Source organism: Amphibalanus amphitrite, unplaced genomic scaffold (assembly GCF_019059575.1).
Source record: "Amphibalanus amphitrite isolate SeventyFive unplaced genomic scaffold, NRLGWU_Aamphi_draft 000064F_arrow, whole genome shotgun sequence".
Classification (NCBI taxonomy): domain Eukaryota; kingdom Metazoa; phylum Arthropoda; class Thecostraca; order Balanomorpha; family Balanidae; genus Amphibalanus; species Amphibalanus amphitrite.
The window spans coordinates 1,222,434-1,240,199 of NW_024881560.1; the positions used below are offsets into that span (position 1 = coordinate 1,222,434).

The window sequence follows — 17,766 nt, forward strand, 5'->3', positions numbered from 1 at the left end:
CGGACAAAAACACACCAAACACACTGACGCCACGGACGCCACGTCAAGGTCTAGAAAAACAGTAAACTCTTGAGTAAACTTGCTTGCGAAATCGAAGGTTTCACAAATTACGTCACGTAAAACACTACTTTCACGTTGCTTTCACGTACGTATATTTCTCAAAGAATCTATACTATAAAGCGATAACTGATTTTTATTTTTTGTATTTGTTATTTTTATCCCCTCTGGAGCCTGTTATCAATTCAATCAAATATATATGCGTAATTCAAAAGACAACGAAACTGCAGGCCTGCTTTTGGGGCTGCGGTCGCTTGGCGGCGCTGTGGATAAGTGGGAAGGTGGCGCTGTAGTCGGGTAGGGTAAGGTGCCTAATTAGCGACCCTTTCCGATTTGCGACCTACCTCCCTACAGAAAAACTGGCAGGAGAAAACGGGGTAAAAATATCGTCAAAAGGTCAGCCATACTTTGGTTATCAAATTAGATTATTTTCCGGTCGTCGATGTTTCTGGTGGGACGTTTCAGGTGAGTTTAAATAAAAATGACGAGTTTCTTATCCAAAACGTGTGTGTTTGGGCCCTCTCTAGTCTCTGATGAAAAGCGATGCACATTAGGATGATGCACCTTTTTTATCCTGAATCGACGTTCCTTCTTCAATTGAATGCCGTTTTCCCATAGCGAATCGCTCAACTGTGCACAGCATGGCGATTAAAAATGTGTCGCAACTCATATTTCCTATTTGCGCCTGACATGGTCGCATATAGCTCAAGAAGGGAAAGAAAGGGGAAAAGAGAGAAATGAAAATGAGGTGTTGCTGAAGCTTGCAATGTGTGGTAGGGGATGCCAAATGTCGTCACCGACTGCAGGGGTGCCGAATTCAGCGCGGACCTCGAATATCATACGAGATAGCCCGCAAAATTTGGGTTTCCGCCTTCTTTTCGCCTTTCGGTGCATCACGTGCAGGGGCTCCGCCACAGGGGGGTACGCGGGGGTCCGGACCCCCTCAATAATTTACCTGGGGGGTACAGTACCCCCCAATATTCCGAAAACTAATAAGCTTGTTTTCGCGTAAGAATGACTAAATAATTCACAGAATGTGTTGAATAATTTAGAATGTGTTGACAGTCGCAAGGCTAAGGAATTTAGAAATGTAAGGAACCCTTAAAATGTTGTGACACATACATGAATCGCTCAACACTCGCCGACCTATATGTACGGGAGTGTCATTATTCTACCATTTCAATTTTGTTGTTACTATGAATGCGTTTAAGATTGCTAAGTTTAGCTAAGCATGCTAGGATTGGGCTATAATTTCGTGAGAGGAGTCCAGCTTGCAGGACACTTAGACACATGAATACCCGCCCCAAAAGCGCTTCAAATCGATCTGAGCATCTTAGTCATGTGAGGTCACCCGATAGTGCTGGGGGAAGGGGGGGCTCCAAGCCGGTCTTTCGAGCACCATACTAGTCTAAACAGCCTCACACCGTTCTGAGGTAAGCTGCAATAATCTGCACATGGCTCTGAATGCAGGCTGGTAGAGATAGGACATCTACAAGTCACAACTCTTACAGGATCCCCATAACCTGATCTTTGATTCAAGTGCAGCGTTTTGATATCCATTTTCAGGTAAAGCTAGGTCACACTCTAATCACAGACTGAATGCCAGTCTCTAAGGACCCCATATTGTTATATGAGGGCAGGGTTTTCAAATCCCTACGACTTCTACCTAAAGCCCTGAGCTTTCCTTTACCTTCTTCCTTGGAGGACCCGACACCGGCCTAAGAGCCTACGGCCTCCATTCCTCAAGAACATTGATTTGAGAGGCCACCATGTCGGTGTCAATGGGCTCCGTTTCTCGGTTTTCGATTCCTTGTGCAAACTGGACCTTGGGTTTTTGGTTTTAAGCAAAATCTTCCCGATAAAATTGTGAAATTTTCTTTGAACTCTAGAAAAAACGGAAACTTATCAATTTCTCGAGCTGTGGGAGGGGGGGGGGGTGAATTCGCCCAAAATGCCCAGTGCCCACCCTGGAACCACCAGCGAGGTTTTGTGTTTTGGGTCGGACCCCCCCAATCCCAAAACCGTGGCGGAGCCCCTGATCACGTGATCAGTTTTTACTTCCGTAAATGTGTTGGATAAACGTTCCTGTTCGAGTGATTGAGTGCTTTGCGTATAGGTTAACTTTTTGAGATCATATTTCATCTTTTCAGGCGTCGCATTTTTTGCCATTTTTAATATGGGTAAACCCATAGACTTATTAGCGACCCTCCCCGGTCGCTAATCGGGAAGAGTTCCCTATTAGCGTTTTTTGCAATGGTTTGCCAAAATGCTCACTACAAATAAGTTAGTGAATATTGGGGCAGAAAATGACTATATTTTAATAGAAAAATGAACGGTCTCTCCGAAAATCATGCCAGTAATACAGTGGCACCCACAGAGCGTGAGCAATGACGGTTCAAATTAAGGGGGTCGCTAATTAGGCACCTTACCCTACCATTGCCAAGCAGCTACCGGGCGAGGTAACTTCGCTGTCCGTACTCCGTTTTTTTTTTTGTATCCGACCCGGGCTTTTGTCGTCAGTAGCACACATTCATACTGGGCTAGTACACTATAATATACACGGCAGTGGTATGAAGCTTTTTTGGCACCCGCTTCCCACGCGGGACATCCTTGATCGCACGTGTTTCCTGTCACGCACCCTGCAGGTGGCACCGCACTATATGTAGTGCGCACGCTGCACTGGGGCTATCCCGATTTCTCGGGCCCGATTGAGGTCAGGGGCTGCTCCGGTCTCCGGGACATGAAGCGAGGCCGTGCCTCGGGACATGTCACCGGACCGAAGGATCTGGTCACCTGGTGACACACGGACTCGGTTTTTGGTAAACCATTTAGCAAAAAAGGCCCCAGAGACGCGAGTTTGGCATCATATTCATCGTGTTTCGCCTAACTCAGGCACATTGAATGGTTAGCGATGCTTTTTGTTTGGGTAACGTCAACTTAAGTTGTTGAGCTCGGGTCAAGGTCAGGTCAGAGCCCATTAGGTCACGAAGTTGATCAAAGGAGGTCATAGCACATGGTATTCGGTTCGGCAAGTCTACCCAAGTCCAGTGCGTGGCTTTCCCGCCACTCTCTCTCTAGCTGAATTTGATCGGGAGTTAATGACGAAAAGCATGACCTAGTGGCGTCATGAATGACGTCACGCAAGGTCAACAATACAAAAGTGAAGCATCGGACCTTGCATGGAGTGCAGTAAATCACGATTCCATGTGCTCACTGCAGAGGTTCACTTATGACGTCATAGGTCAGTGACCTGACCTGAAAAAGCGGTTGGTGTCACAAGATCCGGCTTGAATCAAAGGTCAGCTATGTCAGGCTTCAGTTCTCTATCGCCAGCATGCTTGGAGCCAACTAAATCGGGGTTCGGCCAGGCGGCGGAACGGAGAGGGCACCGGGTCACCGTGCCCCCCTTTGATTTTGGCATTTTAACATTAGCCCTATGGGCGTTGCATGGAAAGAATGGGACCAAAAGTCGGCAGTGCCCCCCCCCCCTTGCTTAAGGTGTTCCGCCGCTACTGGGGTCCGCTACTGGTGACCCCCCTCGGCCAGCGAGATATTGGTCTGAGTGGGCACCCTGGTGAGTCGTCGGGGCAGAGCCCATCAATGGACATGCCACCCAGCCCCTTGACACTCACTGCACCTGGCTACGGGTGTGCTCCTATGCAGTAGCGGCGGTCGCGGAACACCTTCAATTAAAGGGGGCACTGTCGATTTTGGTCCCATTCTTTCCATGCAACGCCCATAGGGCTAATGTTAAAATGCCAAAATTAAAAGGGGGCCACAACCACATTTACCAATTGTAAGCAAGTATATATGAATGTGCTATGTGTATATATGTTGTGGACGCTGAGTAGTGAGTACTTACCAGGAACGTTATCAGGTAAGCAAATCGTCAGTCCGACGAACTTGACCCTGGCGTCTAAAGGGTCTGTCCTTGACACTTCAGGCTTGTCAGGGGCACCAAAGTCCTTCCAGGGACACCACAAACCTGTCAGGGGCACCTACGGCCTTAAAGGGGCGCCACAGGCCCGCCAGGGGCACCACAGGCCTGCCAGGAAGCAGGGGCACCACAGGTCTAGCAAGTATACACGACAGGCCTGTCAGGGGCACAACGGGCCTGTTGGCCCCATGAGCACCCCTAGGGGCAGGGGCACCACAGTCCTTCCAGGGGCACCGCAGGCCTGTGAGGGGCACCAGCGGCCTAGCAGGGGCACCAGTCAACACAGGCCTGCCAGGAGCACCACAGACCTGCCAGGGGCACCAGAGGCCTGCCAGGAGCACCACCGACCTCGAAGGGGTAACTTGGGCCTGTCAGGGTCCAGGGGCACCACGGGCCTGTCGAGAGGCACTTCAGGGTTTTCAGGGGCACCATAGTCCTCTCCGGGCGCAGGGGTAGCAGGGGCACCAGAGGCCTGCCAGGGGCACTGCAGGCCTAGCAAGGGCACCACTGGTCTATCAGGGGCACCACGAGCCTGTCATAGCCAGGCATCTCAGGCTTGTCAAGGCCCAGGGGCACCACAGGTCTGTGATGGGCACCAGCGACCTAGCAGGGGCACCAGTCAACACAGGTCTGCCAGGGGCGCCACAGACCTGCCAGGGGCACCACAGACCTGCCAGGGGCACCAGAGGTCTGCCAGGGACACCACCGGCCTCGCAGAGGCACCTTGGGCCTGTCAGGGACACCACGGGCCTGCCGAGGGGCACTTCAGACTTTTCAGGGGCACCAGTCCTCTCCGGGCGCTGGGGTACCAGCGGCCTAGCAAGGGCACCAGAGGCCTGCCAGGGGCACCAGCGGCCTAGCAAGGGCACCAGAGGCCTGCCAGGGGCACCACAGGCCTAACAAGGGCACCACGGGCCTGTCAGGGGCACCTCAGGCTTGTCAGGGCCCAGGGGCACCACAGTCCTTCCAGGGGCATTACAAGCCTGTCAGGGGCACCAGAGGCCTAGCAAGGGCACCACAGGCCTGCCATGGACACCACAGGCCTGCCAGGGGCACCACCGGCCTTGCAGGGGCGCCTCAGGCCTGTCAGGGGCACCACGTGCCTGCCGGGGACACTTCAGGCTTGTCAGGGGCGTTACAGTCCTGTCAGGGCCCAGGGGCACCAGGCCCGTGGTGTCCCTTCTAGGCCGGTGGTGCCCCTGGCGGTCCTGTGGTGCCCCTTTCAGGACTGTGATACCCCTGATAGGCCGGTGGTGCCCCTGGCAGGTCTTTGGGCCCCCGGGCCTCAAGGGGGGGGGGGGCCATGACCCATGTGACCCCCCCCCCCCCTTGGATCCGCCCCTGACATAAGTTGTCCCAAATTTCAACTTTCTATCTTGATTTTTGACCCCCAATTTGTAAAAAAATAGCTCCAACATGCATAGGGCATGGTGACGTCATAAGTATTTTTGTGAATTAGAGGCACTTCTGAACATCGCATGTGAAAACAAATGGCACCACTAGATTCCTGGGACAAAGCTCGTCTAGAAAAATGCATTTTTATGTCAAAAATAAAAAGTTGAAAAATTGACCTTTTTTCTCAGCCCTCGTTTAGTTATGTAAGGTAAAAACGATTTTTTATACATTCAATGCACACTTATCACGAGCACAGTGACTTGGGGTCACATATAACCATTACAATCGGATTCGGCGTGAAAAATAAGCCATAAAACATGTGTCGCACGCCCATGTAGCAGAAAGCGAAAACCGTGACCTTTCGTGACCTGACCTGACCTTGACCCGTACTTAGTATGACCCCTATACGCACATGGTACCTTCACTAGGTCTTTGAGGTCATTTTTGGTGAGTTTCGAGCAGCAGCTATCGATTCCGCTGTCCGTAAGCCTAACCATGCAAAACCCCAGAATTTGACCTTTGACCTGACCTTGACCCGAAAGTTGACCTCGATCTTAAAATCTTAAGAGTGCTTTGGGAACGCCGCCTCGCGGGGCTCGATGCGACCATTGGTTCACGAGATAACGGGGGGGGGGGGGGTCGGATCCGACCATCCCCCCCCCAGGCTGTCGTGGATACGGACTACGGAAATAGCCCAGGCGGTGCCGGGTTAAGGGGGGGGGGCACTGCCGATTTTTTGTCCCATTCTTTCCATGCAACGACCATAGGGCTAATGTTAAAATGCCAAAATCAAAGGGGACACGGTGCCCTGGTGCCCTCCCCGTTCTGCCGCTTATGAGCTCAATAAATTGTCAAAGAGTTGCTAAGACTCCAAATTTTACTAATTGATTTTTGCCATATACCTAACATTTTTATTGGTAGGTCAAGGTCAGGTGAAGGCCGCTTAAGTCACGAAGCTGGTCGATACCAATACGAGTGTTATCCAATTTGGCGCCCGATAGCTCCTTTTAAGTTTATTCGTGCGTGTCTTTTCTGACACGCCTACTCAATTCGGTCGGCATGTTTTACGAAAATTTAGATTTTTTCGGTCGGGAGTTATTTGATTTGCGAATGGCTCCGCGGTGCCCTACGTGACCCAACTGAAATTGAAAAGTCATACATGATACAGCTATAACGTCTCACGTCGCTCAGCGCTCACGCTCACGTCTTGAGATAGATTCATTCTATAATTTCAAAATAGTATGAGTTCCATTGCGAATTGACTACCTAACGTTCCAATTTCAAAACCGCGGGATCCTTGTCGGGGTTGTTTTGGCAGCGCTCGGGTGGGGCCAGCTCCCTACATACTCGAGTGCCTGCGTTCCCCTCGGTCCCAGCGCCCCACCGCGCCGCCTGTCACAGCGACCTGCCCCCGCCGGCACCCCGCCGCGCGACCCGACCCTCGCACCCCCCCCCCCCATCCGACACCGAATCACATCCATCACCCTTCTACAAGGGACAAACTCACGTTTTTACTAGCGTTTTGTTGTTTCTGCTGGTGCGCGGCTGTCTCGCCGCCGTTGATTGGTCGGCCGGTTGTGTGGCGCGCTCTGATTGGCTGGAGTACCGCCATGAAACACAATCTGCGGGCGGCGCGCGGCGCCCGGCCGCCCGCCGAGTGGACTGGTAAGCGGATTATTTCAGATGGTTCCGAGGCGCGGTGTGGTGTGGGGTGTAGCGCTCCGCGGTGGTGACCGGCGTGCTGCGTGACGCGGACTCTGTGGCGGAAAGGCGCTGACGGGTGAGATGGCGGCCGGTCGGCTGGGCCCGCTGCTGCTGCTACTGCTGGCGGCGGCAGCCTGTCAGGGCTACGACGACAGCGGCACGTGCGAGCCGATCCAGCTGTCCCTCTGCAAGGACCTGGGCTACAACCGGACCCGACTGCCGCCCAACACGGACATCCAGGACGCCGAGCGACAGACGCTCTCCTTCTCGTCGCTAATCCAGTACAAGTGCTCGAGCCGGCTCAACTTCTTCCTGTGCGCAGTGTACGCGCCCATGTGTACCGAGAAGGTGAACGTGCTGATCGGGCCGTGCCGGACGCTCTGCGAGTCCGTCAAGGACCGCTGCCACCCCATCATGTCCAAGCTGGGCTTCGACTGGCCGGAGGCGCTCAACTGCTCCCAGTTTCCTGTGGAGAACAAGGGCTCCAACATGTGCATGGAGGGCCCGCCGGAGACGGCGCCGCACCGTCTGCCGGTGCCGCACCAGCTGCCCGTGCCGCGCTACTCGGTGCCGCACCACGGCCTGCGGCCCAGCTACCACGGGCCGCCGCGCGCCCTCCCCGCCTCGCCCTGCCAGCACTTTGTCCGTCCCAACTTCTACTACTACGTGAACCGGACGGGGCGGTGCGCGCGCGCTTGTAACGCCGATGTGGCCTTCTCGCAGGAGCACAAACAGTTCGCCGACAAGTGGGTGGCCTTCCTGGCCATCCCGTGCCTGGCCTCCACGCTGTTCACGGTGGTCACCTTCCTGCTGGACTCGGCGCACTTCCGCTACCCGGAGCGGGCCATCGTATTCCTCAGCTTGTGCTACAGCCTCACCTCCGCCGGCCACGTGCTGCGCCTGGCCGCCGGCCGGCAGGCCGTCAGCTGCGAGATCGAGCCCCAGTACAACGTACCCGTGCTCATCCAGCAGGGCCTGGGCAACGCGCACTGTGTCATCATGTTCGTGCTGCTGTACTACTTCGGCACGGCCTCCTCCCTTTGGTGAGTGTCCTTAGAGTTATCTTCTGCCCGTCAGGACGAATGTTTGTCCGTTTGCCATGGCCTCTGGTTCCGCCCGCTACTTTCCTGGAACTAGTCAGCTACATTCATTGCATTCATTTGATTCATGTCATTCATTGCATTCGTTTCATTCATTTCATTCATTCACAGAAATCACCGATAAAGAGCCAATTCTGGCTAGGTGCTCGTCCCGTCACGAGATCTTCCCAACTTGTTCGTGGCATTTCTCCTTTTCCTGTTGGCGACCCTCTTCCCATCTCGGCTCGTGTGTTACCGTTTATCACTTCACCTCGCGTGTACTCGCCGCTTCGCCTGGGTACGCTTGTCGTCTGGCGGCCTATGAGCCGGCGCTGTCCCAAAAGGATTTGTGCTGGCGGGATTGCAGGGATTTGCAGGATCTAACGGCATTCTAGGGCGGCCTAACCACGACGACCGAGAGATATACGCCTCCTGTGGGTAACAGGACTGCAGAGAACCCGCAGCTTGGCACTGATGCTCGTTACACTATACACTGTCTCTAAAGCTTTTCGCTTCGCAGGGAAGATAGAAAAGAGCGTTTCACGATTGGTCAATGGTAGGTAATCGTCAAACTAGCTATTGTACCCATGTGTGTGTTTCTATAGGCTCATTGTAAACATACATCTCACTTTTTCTTGGGATAAAGCACGATCCAGATGCCGTAGACCGCAAAAATGGCTTGTGTTCAGTGGTCATCACAACGATAGAGAAATAAAATAGGCGTTTTTGCATGCATAATTACTGCTATTCCCTTGTAACCGGGAGCACATTGACCCTTTTACGCCTCATCTCTCTGCCTTAAATTTGTTGGCAATTATAGCTAAAATTATTCGTAAATATTAGAACCGAAACGGATGTTTATACGCAGCAACATACAGCTAAAGCTGTTCTTTAAAAAAAACGGTAGAAATCGCTGCATTATCAGTTAGCATTCCCGCGGATTAACTGTGTGCTGCCAATGACGAATTGGATCTGTCAGCGACTGACCGTTTGGGCGGGCCTATCCCTTAGCGGAGCACCGAAGTCATTTGTCTTTCTTCCACATATTGATGACAATTGACAGGTGATGTTTATGCAGGTATTTTCACACTTGTCATTAAACGGAACTTGCATTTTCTGTTCGATATACACGGTATTTATATAAGTACGCAAGCGATGAGCGTATAGGTACCGACGTATATCGTGCGATATGTTATCCACGTTGACTTCGCTGGACAGTTGCGATGTTTTAACTCGGGTTTGCATTTTTAATTATTACAGAATCACTGATAGTTTAACTGTTTTTTTTTTTTGCTTGCTTTCGACTGCAGGCCTCTCATTGACCTCGAGGCTCTGCAGTTTACACAAATAGATATGTATTTTTGATATTTGTTCCAAGGGCCCAAGCAGGCACGTAGCTAGGATTTGGCCAAGGGAGGGGCGGAGGAATCCCGGGGGCCTCCTTTCTACAGAGGGCCTCCTCCCTATAAGGGGCCTCCTTTCTACAGAGGGTCTCATGCCTACATAATTGCATATACAACATAATGCAGACTTTTGTTCAGCTTTCATATGGCCAGCGCACTGGTATGTTTCTTTATTCTTACCGCTGTCGCGGTAAAAAACATACGCATATCACAAGTCTCCGAGTGGCATGGCAACTGGCAAAAAAAAAAAACTCGGGCGCCGGCGGCCGGACCGCAGCAGGAGGGGGAGGATCTGCGAGGAATGGGTGGATACTGGATGGCGGTCAGAGAAACACTTGGTGTATTATCATATATCGTTCAAGCGCTTAACCGTATTCCGGGCGGGCTCTGAAAGACTCTGAATCGGGCGGGGGCCTTTTTGGCCCCCGTCAGAACTCGAAAAGCACGAATCGTAGCGACAAACGGCAACGGCGTTTGATAGTTCGTTGAACGACTTACAACTTTTGTAAACAACTTTTTTGGGTCAGGTCAATATTGAGGTCGCCAGAGGTCATAACAAATAACATGGTTTATAACGACCTACATAGATAGGTCAACTTCAAAATCTGACCTAGGAAGGTCACGCTGGGTACCAATCGGCGCGTCATGACCAGGCGAACGGTTTGGTACACTAACAACTATTTAGCCCCATCCATCATGTGGTGATTTATTGGCTACAAACTGTTGATGACCTCACCTCACCTCAGATGATCCTTCCCGGTGCCCCTGTCAGTAAATGCCACCTGGGTGCTTACAGATAAGATAATCTGACGTAATTCAGAAAGAATTGGGTGGTTTTGACTCGTTTTCTCGAAGCAGGACACAGTTCATTATATTTTCCAATAGACTTGTCACGATTCTGACCTGACTGACGTCTGCAAGATTGAAACTATACGGTTATCAATTTTTTATGTGTGAATGAGTCCACGTTTACTTGGTGTAAGTAAAACATGGTTTCGTTAGTAAATTTTCCTAGGTCCAGGTGGTTTGCTTCATTTACGCCGTAGATGAAACAAACAATCGATGGATAGGTATATATTAATTTCCCGGTCAAATAAATTAGTATGAGTTGTGCGAAGCATGGCTATGGGAATATCACCACGGTCTGATAAATGGTTTGGGTAATTGCATCCATCGTAAAAATACCAACACAGCCACAGAGGGTTTCCTCTCTACAGATTGCCTCTTATCTACAGAGGACGTCCTCTCTGCTGAGGGTGTCTTTCTCTCCAGAGGGCCTCCTTTACAGAGGGCATCCTCTCTACAGAGGGCATCCTCTCTACAGAGAGCATCCTCTCTACAGAGGGCCTCCTCTCTAGTCTCTACACTCTACAGGGACCTCCTCTCTACAGAGGGCTTCCTATCTATGTACGGCCTCCTCTCTTCAGAGTCTCGTCTCTACACAGGACCTCCTCTATACCGAGGACCTCATCTCTGCAAAGGGCCTCCTCTCTTCAGAGGGCCTTCACTCTACTGAGGGCCTCCTACCTACAGAGGACCTCCTTTCTACTGAGGGAGTCCTCTTCTACAGAGGGCCTCCTCTCTTCAGACGATCTCCTCTCTACAGAGGGCCTCCTCTGTACAGAGGGCCTCCTTTTTACAGAGTGCCTCTTTTTTACAGAGGGTCTCTTTTTTACAGAGGGCCTCTTTTTTACAGAGGGCCTCTTTTTTACAGAGGGCCTCCTTTTTGCAGAGGGCCCCCTCTCTAACGGGGCCTCCTCTCTACACAGGGCCTCCTACCTCCTCTCTACTGAGGAGTCAGAGGGGCCTTAGCGGTCAGACACAGACACTAGTGGCTATTCACAGGAGATGAGAAGGGCCCTAGCTGTCACTTGTCAGGCTGATCAGAGGGCCCTGATTGTTCTGACGTCATTTTTTAGATTCCCGGATGAATTTCGTTCGCCTCCGACGTGATTTTGGCCAACGTGGTTGGATTCAGGCCGAAAGGATTCAGGCCAACGTGGGCCTTCGGCCCACGTTGGCCTGAATCCTTTCGGGGGGCCTCCTGAAAACCCCAAGGGAGGGGCGGGCGCCCCCTCCGCCCCCCCTTGGCTACGTCCCTGGGCCCAAGGCTAGTGGTGACAAAGGCTTAAAACTTGTCATGGACAGTTTTAAATATTCTCACGAAGATTTGGTCACTGTGTGCATGGTGTCAGGCTGTGTCTAACGGTCCCTGTCCCATGTACAGTCTGTCTTGAAAGTACCGCAGCATGGGCTGCGGCCGCCCGGCGAACTAAAGGTCGGGAGCTCGGTGGTTTGAGAGCCCCAGATCACGTGACGGCAGTGAGCCAGGAGAGAGTGACCGGGCAGGTCGCGTGGGGTGCCGCTCTCCCTTACTCTTTCCACCCCGCTGCGGCGCCTGTCGCCCGGGGGCACGGGCCGTCCGCGAGCACGAGTGGAGAACTTGACCGGCCCGGCCGATCTCTCGGTGACCGGATCACCCTTGGAACCGTTTTATTCTAGACGAAGTCACGAAAAGACAGACGTAGCCAATCTAAAGGATGAGCGCGACTGCTCGCATTGTTATCAGAACATGACACATATTGAACAATAATTTACGGTCATGGAACGGAACAGAATTAAAAAAAAAAAACTAAATAATAATATGAATAACAACATAGAACAATGTCAACGCAGTAGTTTTGTCGAAAATCTCGATGGAGTTTAGATCTGATCGATTGATCCATAACTTAGCATAAAGTAATTTGTTGCGTATTTATTTATGCGAGATAAAAAAGAACTCCCGTTCTCACCACCCTTGTTGAGATTGAAGCACAATAGTATTTAAGAGAAAGCTAATGGAAGTAAGATGGAATGGTAACCTTTTGCTCATAACCCTCGCCGGCACAGGGGGGGGGGGGGTTGATGCAACCCCCCCTAAGGTTTTTCGCGAATAACTCGCGTAAAAAGCGGCCGATCGCGACGAAACTTTCAGTACCCTCGCATTGATCAATTTTACACCTACCCTGAAAATTTCATGACCCTGACCCCAATGACCTTTGACCTGTGACCTCTTTTCTGTGACCATGTTTGGCCGAAATCGCGGTTCGGCGCATGTCGGCTCGCATTAGCCGCGCGTTTGCAAGCTTTTCGTAGTTTCAAATGTTCAAACATGTGATTTGATGTTGCTCCCATGCATTAGGGTGGGTGTCAAGGTCACCTGAAGGTCAGGTCAGGTCATTGACCTTTGGTGACCTCGGGTGACCTCGGTTCACTTTTTCGAGTTTTACATGTTTCTAGGCTAGTTTTTGGAGCTGAATTCGAATTTAGCAACCATTTGAACATTTACGAAGTAGTTTTGGTGCCTTCGTAACATGTTACGAAGCTGTCAGAGGCGGTTGACACGTATTACGAATACCCGTCACAACCCCTACCGGTTGACCTGACCTGACCTGACCCGACCTGGTCTAAATGCTTAAAGACATCATCTATGATCAAAACTAACACGATATTCGTGATCAGCACCCCGGAAAACCACATAGCAGCCACACTTTACGACTTTCTAACAGGTCCCGATTTTCCCGGTTTTCGGGTCATTGACCTGACCTGGAAGGTCACCCAATGACCTAGGACCTTAAAATTGGGTATCATCGGCTTCCTCTCGTGACGGGCATCACGCTCGTTTTTTCCGCGAAGCTCTAGCTCGATCAGGGGCCAAACGCGGGGGGGTCGTACCAACCCCCCCCCCCTTGTGCCGTCGAAGGACTCAAAATGGCCTGTGCCGGCGAGGGATAAACTAAAGGAAGCCAAAGCAAATCCTAGGGGAGAGCGGGGCCAGTTGAAACACGGGGTCAGATGAAACATGGCTTTATTTTCAACAATATGCAACATATGGCGTTGCCGACACCACTGCGCATCCGCGCTCGACCACTTCCTTTGTCAACGGCGTTTGGGCGGCAAACGGACGGTAATTTTGATTTGACACTTGTTTTTGTGTTTTTGAGGGGCGTTTGGTAGAAATCGTTTTTATGAATATTTTGTGATATATCATATACCTTTGTTTGCTGAAAAAAAAAGAACTCCTGGCTCCGGAATAACACCTTATTTGGCCCTTCATTCAGCATGATGCCGTCCCTCCAGCTCGTTTGACATGTGCTTTACGGCGCGTGCGAGATGGCGGGAGCGGATGGGGTCAATTGAAACGCTTCTCTGAGGGTCAGTTGAAACAGGGCCACAAGCCGTTTCAATGGACCCCGCGGTGACCTTTGCAATGGTTATTGTTCAGGGGCTGTAAACATTAAAGGAAATAGTCCACCTTTGAAACGAGCTTTTAAACTGAAATAGTAGTTTAATAGAGCTCAATTTTGACCCCTTTTTCTCCAGCCTTTTGCTTGAAAGCACACTATAGCCTGAGATATTTCTCATTTTTCTCATCCGCCCATTTTACCATAGTCTATGTACTTTATGTCACCTATTATGAGGAACTTTGCACTTTTAACTTTCCATCGACCTATTGAATGTAGCATTTGGAAAAGTAAACCGGACAAAATATCTCCTTAAGAAAGTGGCCTTAAAGAGGAAAACATCCCATTGTTAAGGATAGGTGCAATTGACCCCATGGGCTGGTTCAATTGACCCTCGCATCGGGGTCATTTGAAACGGGCGTAGAGCTGTTTTATAAGCATGCGTTTGGCAGCAAAATATGTTTGAAACATAATTTTACATATCTTTAAATAAAGCCAAAAGAGCATATTTTTTCATGGCATTGTGCATTTTTCGATATGACAACTAGATCTCGCTGTGCATGTCAATATATAAAAAGTGGTTCAACTGGCCCCGCTCTCCCCTACACTTGGGTGTTTTTTGTCTTTATTTATGTGCCAAAGATTCCACCTTATTACAAGTATAATCATTATCATGCTAAAAGAAAAAAAAAAAAACGTTTCGTACCATTCATACTATAGAAGGTCAATGGCTGCTACATAAAAACATCATAAAATAACTAACACATTATACTCCTTTGTTTCCTATCCATATAAGTTATAGGCAAATATTTGCATTTTACGATCGACTGGCCAAGAAAATGTTCGTAGCGCCTACTTCCAGGTAGAGGATACGATGACTTTGATAATCGTATACCAAACACGAAGCATGCAGATTTATGCGGAAGGTCACTGAGATTATGGGTAGCGACATAGCGACATATTAATGTAGCGACATATTAATCTTTCAGTTCCTGAGTGCTCACTGTTCATTGTTCAGTTCAAGATGATAGTTGAGATCATACGAGGCTGTTTGGTGTGAATTTTATTCGTTTAACGATCTATCAAAACTCCTCTCTCTCTCTCCTCTCTCTCTCTCTCTCTCTCTCTCTCTCTCTCTCTCTCTCTCTCTCTCTCTCTCTCTCTCTCTCTCTCTCTCTCTCTCTCTCTCTCTCTCTCTCCCTCCCCCTCCATGATGCTGAAAATGTTAGCAGACTCCAACAAATGTTGCAGAGTCTACTATAATAGCTACCAAAGCAGTCCGGAGGAGTTGCGTCAATCCCCGTGCCTGCAAGTGATACGTTTATGCTTATGGCAGTGCACTGGTCCGGAGCCAGAGTCGGAGTCGGAGCCGATCAGCAGGCCGAAGTCAGATTTGGAGTTGCGGTGGGAACAGCGCCGTGGCGACTCAGAACCCTTTTTCTTTATAGGTACTTTCAGCTTCAAAGTAGCTGGCTAGATTTATCACTTAACAAAGCAGGCTCTCTGCACACTGCTGCATTGGGGGGGGGGGGCTGCAACATCCCTCCACCCATATCTGATATTGCATCTTTTTTAAACACTTGTGATGGCGGAATGAATCAGACCCAGATCTTCAAGGTCGGGTCACTTAGGTTACGTTATAGTGTCCTAGCCTCAGGAAAAGTTATAATGCTCGCCGGCACTGAAGAATGCTCGAGAGGTCACCGGTTGACCTGAGCTCTTAACCTTCACACTTACAGGAGGAGGTCGAACCGATGCGTCCCTCACAGCTTCTTCACGAATAACTCGCGTAAAAAGCGACCGACCGACCGACCGACCGACCACGGCAAAACTTTCAATATCCCGGAATTGATCAATGCTTTATCTTTCCTAAAAATATAATGACCCTGAACCCAATAGCCTTTGACCTGTAACCTCTTCTCGATACCATGTCAGGCCAATATGCCGATTCCATGCATGTCAGCGCATATTATCCGTTTCCAGGCATTTTGTGATTGGCACTATCAGGTCCCTGCAGGCGAAATGATCAGGGCCGACCTGATCATTTCACATGTCCGATCAGGAGCCGCCGACCTGATCATTTCATATGTCAGATCAGGAGCCGAACGGCTGTAAGGCGGGTTCCTACGGAGTACGGACCATTTCCATCAGTAGACGCTACAAAGCGGCCAATACTGGCAATATTAAAATTAGTTACCAGTCAATGTGTTTCGTAACCACGCACACAACTTTCTGGAAGCCCTTGCTTAATCTGAGCGAAACGACGGAGACCGCACACGCTGCCCTCTGGCCGGATTACATGTGAAACACATGTGAGGCTCGAAAGGGAAGCTTCACTTCCCACTTATCAAAACTTCATGTCAGGAAGAGAATTACTACGCTTAGCTGGTGTCTCTGTATAACGTATTCATAAAAGAGCGCCTTGTCTGCCGCACTGGTAGCACCGAGAGCCCGCTTACTCGCGCCCACCCCTCTCCTCCCTCCCTCCCCTCCCTTCCCCAAGGGTCAGGCGATTCAGTGGCCCTCAAACCTGACCGCCCTCCGCCGCGCCGGATCACCAGCGCCACCCCGCCATGCTGCGGTACTTTCAAGACAGACTGTACACCATGGCCCTACAATGGTGGTGACATGCACTTTCAAGGAAATCGCTGGTGTCGGGCATTTGTGAGCATTTGCCTTGTCCGACCCAAATCCGTTCACGGGCTTGGCTCTCACGTTTTGCACATGCACCGAGAGGACAGCTGCTCTAATTGAATGTGCCTATACCTATTGTAGGAAATCTACGAAAAAGTAGGCATTAATTTCTCTTGGGATGGAAATTTGTCTGAAATATTTGTTTGCAATCACAACACGTTTGTAATCTCATTAACTTTGGTAGGTTTTACATCGTTGCTATCAGTGTGTTGTTTTATTGTCAGTTTTTTTCCCATTAATTTCAATGTGTAACGGGAGTAAGCTGAGTCTAAATATGTCAATGATTTACCGTGGATAGAATAACTTATTTTCAACTCCTTTGATGAACGGTTTTTGCTAGGTAGGCCGATGTGTGACTATCGTGGGTGGGCTGACGTCAGTTTTGAAGACAGTGGCGCGCAATTTCACGCTTGTTTTCACCTCGTCACCGTACGCGCAACCTCGTCCGCGCGACAGCGCTGCCCAAAACGAAAAACTCCAAACTGGATTTTCCGGTTGGCCGACCAGCAAAGATGTGCTACAAGGAAATGTTGTGCTCTTTACTTCAGCTACACGTTAATTGAATCCCTTGAACCGGCTGCATTTTTCGGCGGCGTGCATTTTTGCGCGATGGCGGGCGTTACAAGGTGTCACGTGGCGTCACGAAGTGTCCTCAGCCGGCGACCGGTCGCGGCTGCACGCCGATTCCCCGCCTGATAGCCGGCTGATGCGGTCGCCTCGCCATATCCGCTGCGCGCATCTTTTCACCTCCGCTTGTCACGCCGGAATTTTAAGCCGCTGCTAGATCGGATATCTCGCTGGCTTATTCACGAGTGTCGCTAAAAATGCAGCGCGCATGCGCGGTGCAGTGTGCAGCGCCTTGTCCAGGTGCAGCGACCTCCGTGGAAGGTGACACGCGGATAAGCTGGACAGCCGACATTTGCAGAGGCTCGGAGGGTGTTACTGAGGCGCGCCTGGGCTGTGACCAAGCTTAGGGAGACTGAATTCGGTCGACTGGTGGGCAAGGTCCTATGAAAGGAAAGGATTTGTTCTCTACACCTGCAATTCAATTAGTTATTCAACTGCAACTCAAGTAAACTAATTAAAGGAAAATCATCGATCTCATTTGCGCGTATTCGTGAGATTAGACCGCGCCATCATCAAACTTGACTAAACCATTTTCTCCTTGCACCATCGTTGTGTCATTCTGAACAATAGCTGTGTGTGTATCACTCATATCAGGCTCCGTTGGACTCCGTCTTGTCGTCATTTTACGCACCGCTAACCGTGCGCCC

General features: G+C 50.5%; 1 protein-coding gene across 1 annotated transcript in view; it reads left to right on the forward strand.

Annotated features, from left to right (window-relative positions):
- Positions 1-6,881: 6,881 nt before the first annotated feature.
- Positions 6,882-17,766, forward strand: part of LOC122378725 (frizzled-4-like) — a 39,814-nt gene continuing 28,929 nt past the window's right edge. The window contains exon 1 of the mRNA XM_043360166.1: positions 6,882-8,136. Within this exon, the coding sequence (XP_043216101.1) occupies positions 7,175-8,136 (962 nt within the window). The 5' untranslated portion in view covers positions 6,882-7,174. The remainder of the gene's footprint in view (positions 8,137-17,766) is intronic.